This window comes from Pistacia vera, unplaced genomic scaffold (assembly GCF_008641045.1).
Source record: "Pistacia vera cultivar Batoury unplaced genomic scaffold, PisVer_v2 Contig400, whole genome shotgun sequence".
Lineage (NCBI taxonomy): Eukaryota > Viridiplantae > Streptophyta > Magnoliopsida > Sapindales > Anacardiaceae > Pistacia > Pistacia vera.
In genome coordinates this window covers 1,775,112-1,786,612 of record NW_022196225.1, presented here as the reverse complement: position 1 = coordinate 1,786,612, position 11,501 = coordinate 1,775,112, and the positions used below count along the sequence as shown (strand labels likewise).

General features: G+C 35.1%; 1 protein-coding gene across 3 annotated transcripts in view; it reads right to left on the bottom strand.

Annotated features, from left to right (window-relative positions):
• Positions 1-401: 401 nt before the first annotated feature.
• LOC116141786 (protein ACCUMULATION AND REPLICATION OF CHLOROPLASTS 3-like) overlaps positions 402-11,501 on the bottom strand; it is a 28,115-nt gene continuing 17,015 nt past the window's right edge. For 2 of the 3 annotated variants that reach the window (XM_031427263.1, XM_031427265.1), the window contains 11 exons: positions 9,237-9,320; positions 9,082-9,153; positions 8,310-8,420; positions 7,776-7,957; positions 6,691-6,957; positions 6,521-6,597; positions 6,060-6,409; positions 3,597-3,701; positions 3,383-3,520; positions 2,219-2,421; positions 402-670 (listed from right to left, as the gene is read on the bottom strand). In XM_031427263.1, the coding sequence (XP_031283123.1) occupies positions 598-670; positions 2,219-2,421; positions 3,383-3,520; positions 3,597-3,701; positions 6,060-6,409; positions 6,521-6,597; positions 6,691-6,957; positions 7,776-7,957; positions 8,310-8,420; positions 9,082-9,153; positions 9,237-9,320 (1,662 nt within the window). In that variant the 3' untranslated portion in view covers positions 402-597. The remainder of the gene's footprint in view (positions 671-2,218; positions 2,422-3,382; positions 3,521-3,596; positions 3,702-6,059; positions 6,410-6,520; positions 6,598-6,690; positions 6,958-7,775; positions 7,958-8,309; positions 8,421-9,081; positions 9,154-9,236; positions 9,321-11,501) is intronic. The other variant, XM_031427264.1, reaches the window with a different exon arrangement.

Below are 11,501 nucleotides of genomic sequence, written 5' to 3'. Positions count from 1 at the left end.
GACGACCATAATCTAGTCATTCGGCCATTAAAGACAGCTAGGGATCTGGTGGTCGTTAATAGCCCAAAGTCGTAGATCTAGCCAAAACTAGCCAAAATCGATCTAGCCGTTTTTTACCAGATCTACGACGATTTGGCAGTTTTCGACCAGATATATGATTGGAAATAGCCATATCAACGTACGACTGGCTAGATCCGACCAGTTATACGCCGTTAAGGCATCAACGTCTAGTGGCTGGTGATGGTGGCCGACCATCGACCACTACCCTTGGGTAAGTTTTTCAAAGTTCAAGAGCATTTATGTCCTAAAAATTTTGTATATAAGGATAAAATAATCCATTAGTATTTTTGTAAATTATTTTTAAAATAAAGACATTATTGTTTTTACAGTTCCTAATGCAAATGAATGTCAGGGAAAAAAAAAAAAAATTTGCTAGGCATTGAAAACTATACATTTTATATGAAGATGGTTTTTGAGCAAAAATGTGATACTAGAGACCAGTTTTCAGACGTTTCTTTCACAATTTCTCTTGCTATTTCTTATAAAATCTACCTACTATACAAGGGAAAGAAAAGAAACGAATGAACAGTACAGAAATTATTCAGCAAGAGTATTAGAGTCCAACTGCTTACGGCTTACAAGAACACCTTCATCCCATATTTCAATGCATCTGCAAATACAATCATTTGAGCAAGCTGATCAGGTTTGTTATACAACAATGTTATTACACCTATATTTTCATTGGGAAAATAATGAGATCATGAAGCAAAGAGGAAAAATAAATAGCTGGTGATCTTAGATTCAAATGTCTGTAATCTGCAACTACTCCATGAACAAATGAATGTTAAGAACCTCAATACGCACAAAAAAATCTAGAAACAATATTGAAGATAAAGATAGGGCAACAGAGCAATCAGACATAAAGACTTAGAACCAAGCGCAAAAAAGAGGCTTGGCTTCAAAAGGAATTGAATATACACCAAAACACGGAAACCAACTGAACTGTTTATAATGTTGATACATAAACCTTTCTTTATCTAGTCGAAATTGAAGCTGTCGAATTGATGTAGGAAAACTTTCAGAATTTCATTAAGTTTAATATAAGTGACACCACAATGCCATGCTAGTCGCAGCATGGTCATATACAAAACTTGTAAACCCTCAAAATTCCTAGCACTTGAGATATTGAAAAAACAGCTATGGCGTTGAGATTTTCAGACGTTAAGCTCCTTTCATTGAGAAGTGAGACGTAAATTGGGGAGGAGGATGCATCAATAAGATTAAAAGAATAATGAAATCAGGCTCAGAGAAATTTGAAGAAAAAATGAGGGGCATACCCCCAAAGCCTAAATCCTACCAAAATAATCAATACAAACTGCTAAACTCTATCAGTGTTAGCCATACCAAATCTTACACCCAACCACTGTAGGAATTAGTATGCACCCGGAGGAAGAAATGCAACTACGCAAAATGGCAAGTAACAGTAACTTTATAATATCAGCAACCCATTGACAATAAATTAACTGAGAAATAGCATTGATTGCAAGTGTGGAACTCTAAATTTATTAGTGATATTTCTCTTTTACCTCCTGCAACCACCCAAATCAGGGGGAAAAAAATGAAAAATAACAAAGAGTTGAAAAGCTTAACGAAAGTGGTCTACTCTGATGCATACTTTCGGAAGGACAGTAAAAAATCTTCTTTCAAATTGAATTCTTAATCACAGGAAGGCATGTAGCAGATAATAATGTTAAATTCAGTACACTATTGCAGCAGACAATGAAGGTAAATAATTGTCTGTTATTTCTAGTAAATGAAAGATAGCATATCAGGGTTTAAAGAGAGTTTAAAGATTGCCTATTTGTTAACATTCTGATTAAATTTCATATTGCTTCTGAAATGAAAATTAACAAAGAGTTGAAAAGCTTAACGAAAGTGGTCCACTCTGATGCATACTTTAGGAAGGACGATAAAATATCTTCATTCAGATTGAATTCTTAATCACAGGAAGGCATGGAGCAGATAATGATGTTAAACTCAGTACACTATTGTAGCAGCCGATGAAGATACATAATTATGTCTGATATTTCTAGTAAATGAAAGATAGCATATCAGGGTGGAAAAGAGAGTTTAAAGATTGCCTATTTGTTAACATTTTGATTAAATTTCATATTGCTTCTGAAATATGAAAAGGTTATATAGCAAAAGGAATACACACCTTTCTCCAGCAACATCAATGCAAAGGAAGTGGCCATGTCGCCATCCATCTTGGAAATGACCGAAAAAAACATCACCAGACTTTGAATAGAAGCGGCCCTCACCATTGGCCTTCCCCTTCCAGAAGTTTGCAAACCATCGATCCCCAGTGTGGAAATAGAACCAACCCTTCGTGACCACAGATAATAAACACTTCAGCATTATCTAGAAAGACACCCCCACAATTCCATCATATATGCTGGTTACTTATTGTCAAGAAAAAGAAATCCAATTCTATCTATTTTTGTCAATTACAAATGGAAGATGCAGTTTGTAATGCAGTAGTTAAAGAGAAATAATTGCACATGATATATGTTAATATTTAGACTTGAGAAACTGACAGTCATATATACTTGCATGAAACATAAACAAGATAGGAGAATTATATGTTGATTGGTTGAAACACGAGCAAGATGTCTCTTTGAAACAAGATTTCAAACAATTTCATAAACTATACACATCCTAAAGTCATCAGTGCTACAGCTAATAGTTACTAAACAGAGCTTTACTTCATCAAAACATCAAGGTGCTCCAATGGGAAAAAGACTTTGCTGCTGATTTCCATATAAAAATTTACACAATAATTTATGTGAGTTAAAGATCTATATCCATCATTACTATAATTCGAAACATTGTCCAGTGGCCATGGTGCCGCTCTCACCCCTCCACACCCCCCTCCACAGGCCTGTACCTGGCTCCATTACCACTTGACGTTTAACTGGTTTTAGTTCATGTCTCCAAGCATTTTTATACTATATAACAAACATTTATACTGTTCTCATTAAAATATCCTAAATGCTTGTAAAACGTTAATGTTAACAAGCAAAATGTGTTGAGTAAATTCCACAATTTCACAACCAAAGCAGTATCAAGATGACAACTTCAATTGAATTACTAAAAAGGAAAGTTCTTGTCAAAATCAACAATTGAAACTACAATAAGACCGTACATGAGGTAATTTCACTAAGGTCTCTAACCTTTAGTTTAAAGATAATAAAATCTTGTGGTTGAGGGTTCAAAAATCATCATAGAGGTCCCTAATATTAGAAATGGTTTAAATCTGTTTTCATGTCCCTAATAGGATCAGCAGTGATTACTAGATTCAAGCTTAAATGAGAAAACAAACCTTTCCATGCATGACATCATCTCTCCATGAACCCTGAAATACATCTCCATTACTGAAGTAATATGTACCCAGACCTGATTTCTTACCATAACGCCACATACCATCATATATGCTTCCATTAACAAGGATCAAACAACCCTGCATCCAAAATCTGGCATTTAATTCTTTTACTGACAACAGAACATATGTGGTCCAGAAAAGGCGTTCCAAATACCTTTCCTTCAGGAAGACCTCCTTGGCATCGTCCCTGATAGACTCCTCCTCTGTACTGCATCTCTATCACAGGAGTCCACTTTTTTGGTGAATCACGTTCAGCCTCCTGCAGTGAAATTAAACAATCAGGATCAAGTCTGATGAGAACCCACTCCCAACTGAGCCAACCACAACGGAAACAGAAAGCAAAATACAATAAACCCAGAAAATAAGCAGTAAACAGTAGCCAAATAACCCAGAAACTAATAGACTTCTATATTAATATTTCATCAAGCAAATACACTTGTAATGAAACTAACAATTACTACCTAACAGCACAATGGCAGCAAACAACAAAATATACTCAGCACATCAACCCAAAAGGACAAAATCAAAATATGAAAGGAAAAACAATGCTGGATTTCGAGGGCCAGCTCCTCCCTAATTGCTAACTTCGAGGGTTAGCTCCTCCAAAATTTCCTTATATTCTTCCCTCTCCTAATCTGCTCTCTCCCTCTTTTTATGCTCCAGCTCTCTCTCTCCCCCAACTGAATTCCTTTGCTGTTCCAACCCTCAATCGCCACCTGTCCCAGCCTAGACCCATGGAAGTTTCTTGCCAACATCCCCTCAATCCACTATTTGCTACCTTATTTCACTTTTCCTACACCGTCATTGTCCAGGTCCCATCCAAGTCATTGCGTATTGAATTGATAATTATGAAAAATAGATCAACTTCAAGTAACCAAACAGTTAACAGGGTATACCACTATATTAGGAGCCTCCAATTACAGAGGCACATTTGAATTTTTTTTGTTACCATCATGTAGAAAGAAACTGAGACAATAAAATTCCGTCTTGTGCTAGACCCTAAAAATTCTAGAAAGTTGAATAGGTTTCTGTTTTAATGGATTAACCATGTGTTCAAGATGGCACGAACTAAAATATACAAAGCAATTTGTTGGCAAGCCAAGTCCAAAAAATAACGCACTAGGAGCAGATATTCAAAGCTACTATTCACCACAAGACATATATTACAACCATGGTTAACATATAAATTAATCAAGTTTAAGAAAATCTACAATTTTCTTTAAAAAAAAAAAATAACAAAAAAAGCAGGATATTTGCTTTGCCATCTCTATGAATGGGCTCAACATAGCAGAGAGCAAAATTTATGGAATGTGATAGAAAGACCTTAAATATCCATAGTGTCTGAATGCTTCTGAAAGCAATATGATTTTGAACTTGAAATTGACCCAAAAAACATCATTCATACATGATGCAACAGCTTCTTAAGATTTTGATAAATTTTGGGAAATAGCGCCAAAACATAGAGGATATCACTGTCTTTCAAATGGACAAATAGTTATAGAGAAATTAGAACCAAACCTAAAATTTATTAAGACTATTCAATAATCTTGTTTGGCAAATTTCTTTTTTGTTTTTTTTTATACGACACATTAAAAAATTAGGGTTGCATTTGTTCAAGTTTTTAAACCCCATCCTATCCTATTATCCTATCCAATCTAGTGAAATACATACTTGTTTTAATATTGACTATTCAATAAAATCCAATCTTTTTCTATTCAACTAAAAAATTTAACAATTACTTTTCTCAATAAAAGTTTATAAACTAACAAAAACATCCCAACTCACCCAATTATTGCCGACAGTTGGAATGGCGCACGACTGGCTGGATCTGACAGATCGTGGGCCGATCTAACCGTTTCCGAGCAGATCCACCATGGATCTAGCCGAAACGGCCAAAGATCTGGCCGTTGACGACGGCCATATCCCGGCCGTTGTCAATGGCCAGATCTTTGGCCGTAGATTTGATCGGATAAGGCCAGATCGACGCACAACCAGCTAGATCTAGTCGGTTGTGCGCCATTCTGACGACTTTCAGCCACCACCATTCAACGGTGGTGGTCGGCTGCCGACAATAGTTGGGTGGGTGGGGGTGTTTTTGTTAATTTATAAACTTTTATTGTTGGAGGATTAGTTAAATTAACAAATATAAGGAATTAAAAAATAATCTAAATATTTTTCAAAAATGTACCAAACATATTCTCAAAATCCTATCCTATTTGATTAAATCCTATTCAAAATAAAATACTATTCTAAAAACTTAAACAAATGCAGCCTAGGTATTTTTATACGTGTTAAAGAAACTTTAACCCATTAGTGTAGTTCAAAGACGATGTGATTCAAAAGAATCAATAATGCATTGTACTTTCTACTATGCAAACAGGAAAAGCTGTAACTTTCTCTTATAAATTACTCAACATACTTAGATGATAAACCCAACAAAATTATTTCAAATTCCATTTTTGCTGAAAAAATACTTATTATATATTTAAATACGAAACATTTAATTTTTCTCTCAGAATGTTTGAAAATTATTTAGAACTAGATACATTGGCATAAGAAAAAATAGCTTTTCAGAAGACATGTATGCCTCAAAACTAAATTGTGCACTGAAAATTACCAGCATAGATGCTGCACGACTCGAAAGGCCTCCTTTTTTCTTTTGACCATCAGCAGTTCTTCCCTTCAAAAGGGAAGAGGCGGTGCTATATAAGTCCCTAACTAGTGGTAGTGCTTTAACATCATCTCCAGTCTTTGGCTCTTGCAGTTTTGAAATATTTAATATACTGGCCCTGTCTTTAAACTCCTCTGACAGTCTTACACCAACAGGAAGGCAGAAGATACTCAGGTTATCAAGTGTTGAGGTAGACCCAGAGTCAGCTGCCCTTTCTCTAGCCCACTTTTGTGCAGTCCGATATCCAGGTCCCAAGTTCCAACCATCGAGCGGTTCTCTTTGGAAGGAAGGAGTTCCTAAATAATGCATTTTAACCATGATTGCCAAATAAAAATATTGGCAGGATTTTACAACTGTCCAAATTGGTAAATCAATTGTAACAATGGCAAGAAAGTTTACATAGCTACCTTCCGTAATTTGATCATAGAAGTTGGAAGGCTCAGTCCTGGGATCAAATAATTCAGCTTTGCTTTGTCCAGACACACTATTATGAATTCCAGAATAGCAAAAAATTAACGAGACTTTTAATGCGTGAGAAACATAAGGGTGACTTAATCTAAAAGGAAAAACAATTAACCTGGAATCATTATAGTTGTCATTGCCCAATACTGTCTGTGCTTCTTCAGAGTAGTTAAATCTTTCCATGACAGCAATAATATTTTCCATTTCACCAGGTTCTGGTGAACTAATCACTTTAGGAAGGCATGCATCCTCAATTGCATTTTTTCCTTGAGTATTGTTTGCTTTTGGATGGGATCTCCGCCATAAATTAGAAACAAAGGGAAAATGAAGAGCCAATCTAGATAAAATGCTGCTTTTGTGCGAGGCCTGCTGTTCAAGAGAACTGTTAACCACAGGAAATTATGTGAGACATTAAGATATAAAAGCATAAGCAAAATTAGATTCATAACTTAAAATTGACCACCACCCACTACTCTTCTTCTTCATTTTATCATTTCTGGCAATCAAAGTGTTCATGACTGTTACAGCACTCAAGTTTAAATGCAGTCTCCCCGTCTCATAAGCACTAGCAGATTACCAAGAAAAATCTGTAGGACACAGTAGCCCTGAGAGACAAGCAGCATGATACCACTCAATCCCATGATTACTAGGGGCATGAACCCAAGTCAAAACCACTAGGCCTAATGCTGTGTTACATTAGTCATTTAGTATAACTAAAAGTTGTTGCAATAATTAACACAGGTAAAATGACACTTAAATTATAGCAGATATAACCATTTGCTTGAACTTGTATGAGCTCTTGGCATGCCAATGCATGGCTAGTGTGGGCTCATGCGTGAGAGAAACTGTATATATCAAATTTCCTGCCTCTGATTATGAAGGGATTCAAATGAAAAGCATACATATTCACATATATTTCCAAGAAACAGAAAATCTAAACGAATGAACTCAACAACAATCAAAACCGAAAAATCCATAACAACAGCACAACTTATCATTGAATACATAGAAAAATCTTCTTACACAATTTGGTTTCAAGGAGCTCTATTTGTAAGTTATGATTGTCGAATAATTTAGTGTTTTTCTTCTTACAATGAAACAGTTCAGCCTCTTAAGGAATACCGATTTCACAGATGAAAAACAACTTTAGAATTAAGGGCTATATAGTTAGCATTCCTAAAATCAAAATTAAATACATACCCTAGTGTAACAACTGTTGTTATTAGCAGGTTGGACTCCAGATTAGGTTCATGAACAGAAGATATAATGATTTCCCTTGTGTATTCAATAGTTTGACGGAAAGTATGCAAATAGCCTAGTATATCATCCTCATCAATAAGCTCTGAACTTGCAACGATGCATATCACCATGCCATTCAATTCCTGTGCACAAAAAAGAAAATAATCAGCATCAATGGATAGCCATATAAACACACAGCAAAACAAGGAGATTCATTTATATTAAGAAAAAGCTGAAAGTGATGAATTTATTCTAAAAGTTTCCAAAAGCAGTGGAAATGGGGTAAAGAACAGAAAACCTGCACAAGACAAGCATGCACATGCACAAATGGATGGGTACAGAATGGCTTTATAAACTGTGCATCTAATTCATGTTTATCATATCTTTATAGTAGCGGCACCAATGAACAAAACCAAACAAAAAAAATAGGTACACATTTAATCAATCCAAGTGGGAACTGTATAAGCAATGCACTTATATTCCCTTAGATCATACCTTTAAACCAGCACCAATGAAAGGGCAGTCATATATAGCTTGCAAAATTGAAGTTTTGATGTGGGAACCAGCTCCAAATCCAATTTTAGCTTCTTTGAAGTTTCCCAGAATCTGTACACTGTTACATTAGCCTTGAAAGGACAGATAAAAGAAATAGAAAGAAATGAAACATAATATTAGAACATGGGAATGAGAAAGTAAAAGTGTCCAAGGCTACATTCATGTATGCACCCAATTCTCTATTTTCATTTTTTGGTCCTTGAAAAATGCAAAATACTTGTTCCTTTATGCTTTTGCTTTTTATTCTTACGAGAGAAGGAAAACTTATCAATTTTTTTGTTAAAAACAAAAATGCCCTCTTTTGTTTATAGACATTTCCTCTCTCCTAAAAAAAGCTTACATGAAACTTAAACCTTGATTGATCTGTCACACATTATTTTTTCATTCTATTACATCTCTTTATGTAGATCATTAAGAAAAATTTTGACTACGTTTGTTGCCAAACGTTATTTCAAGTTATATTTTGATAATTTTTAAAATATTGTTTTCAGACAAACACATTGGATGTGTTTTCATCTTTTGTAAATCAATCATTTTCGATATTTTCAAAAAACACAATGAATTCATAAAAAGTTTCCTAGTGTCTACCATGCTTAAATGGAACATTTTGCAGGCACAAGGCAGCAGTAAACAAACAAAATTAATCATGAAATTCATGGCATGTGATAATCAAAAATAATTTGCGCTAATCATGAAAGTCAAGTAAGCATACTTTTAAAACTTCTGAAACTTTGAGTTCCCTCACATTATTATGTGGTACATCAATTAGCTTTCTCTGCAAATCCTGTAAATGTCTCAGATATTAATAAGTTAAGAGCGAGGATAAACATTGTTAAGCCAATTATATTAAAGAGATTGTATGCTTACAGATGTTAGAACAGAGACGGCATTTATAGCCAACAAAACAGCATCATTTGCAGTGTTTAAAGCCTCATCTAGGGTAACCAAGTCCTTTTCAAGTAGTCTGTCAGCTTCAATATCTGTATATGACAAAGAAAAACATTACGTCCCGTTTTAAACTTATCAAGTCCATTAGTGCAATAGCTGAAGAATAGGTATTGCACTTTTAATGTTGAAGTATAAACAGGAGAAAAATAAAAATAAAAATTGGAGACCGCAATGTAGCTGGGAGAGAGCTAATAACTTCATATAGACATTAGACAGTGTCTCATGCCGAAAGCAATTCTAAACTCAGGTTCCAAAAACTATTGGTAGTACCTGAAGCAACTCCTTTACTGTAACTATTAGAAATCGGTAGCATTGTGATTGTTCGGGTCTTTTTTACCAAATTGATTAGGCATTTATCCACTTATTAGACGGGGGTGCTACTCTAATTTCACCACTTAATTTGATTTTACAAAAAGTAAGAATGCACTTTTTGTTATAATGCCATTACGGTCTTTAGTTTTAACAAAGTAAAATAATCTCCACATTTGGTGTACATTCTCTTACAAGAGTTACGACTTTCGACATCTATGGTTTTGTGTGACACAATAACTGACTATGGGTAAGTTGTGAGGTGGTATAAACATCAAATTGATCGAAGCATTCTTCAAACATGACTAAGCCTATAGACTAACACCTACCAAAGTCATTTGTGCTATTTTTAAGAGTTGTAACAACCCCAACCACACAGTTTAAAGCATTGGTGGAGATGCTCAGTATACTGGATTGACAACTCATTTACTCATTGATTGTAATTTTGGACTTTGGGCTAAGCCCAAACTGTACAAAATCTAAAATAGATTATAGCTATTGTTATCTTCTTTCCATCCAGTTTGATGGATTGATGGGCTTGACACAAGCGCAGCTTATTTATGGGTCAACTCATTAACTTACTTAAGCCCAGCCATATTGGGTTCCAGTTGGCTTGCTCGCCGCCCTTTACCAGTACCATTTTCAAATGAGAGTAAAACTGTTCAAATAAATGACAGCTATAACACAATAAAACTGTTCAATTAAATGACAGATATAACACACACCTACCAATACAAATTTGTGATCTTGAAGTTTTGCTACCAACCTTTTACCTGCAAATCAAATACGAGTACGTTCTGAAAATTGAAATAATTTTCCAAGTAATCTGGAAGAATAAAAAAAAATATATGTACAGAAATGAAAAAATATGTCAATATGAATTCCAGAGATGGAGATTTGCAACAAAATGAATTGGAATACTATAATATGCCACCCAGTGTTGAAAAAAGCTGTTTCTCTCCCAGGAATAGAACCCTTATGAACAGTGATTCAGTACCTACTTTGCGAAACATATATTGGTGCTTTCTTGTCACAAGGTTCTCTAGATATGTGGTCATAAATTAGAACTAAGCATGGAGGAGTAATTAAAATGAAATTGAAAAATAAGAAAAACTATTCACACTTATTCACTTAAAAAAATACAATCTACATTCTCTAGTTAGGACTAACTGCTAGATATCTTGATAACCTTAAGTTAATTATCCTAATTTAAATTTAACAATACTAGAAGGCCTAGAACGCCTAAGTTTTCATCATTCTTATCTAGGCATTCAACCTCCCCCTCAAGCTGAGAAGAGATTCTAGCATCCCAGCTTGAGGTAAGCAAACTATCAAACTTTGTTTAGACAATCCTTTGTAAGGATATCAGCGGTATGCTGGCTTGTAGGTAGATAGATACACACAAAGCTTATTCTCTATCTTTTCTTTGATAATGATGTGCGATCATTCCACATGTTTGTTTCTATCATGATGAATGGATTGTGTGCAATTCAATTGCGCCTTGTTGTCACAATAGAGCTTCATAGTTCCTCCTTACGGACCCAACATCACTAATATCTTTTCAACAGACTCATTTCACAAATACCTTGTGCCATCCTAAACTCAGCCTCTGCTAATACTCCGCTACTAACAGTGTGCTTCTTGCTCCTCCAATCACCAAATTTCCCCCAAACAAATTACATATCCTGATTAGACCTTCTATCACTGTGACCTGCCCAGGTCTGCATCTCGTGAAGCTTCCACACTTCTTTGAGCATAGTCCTTCCAATAAAAGAAAGTTCCTGTTTCAGGAGTTTCTTCAGATATCTTAAAATTTCTATTACCAAAGCCTCAAGATGCTTCTCTGTGGATTGTGCATTTCTGCGTTACTACAAC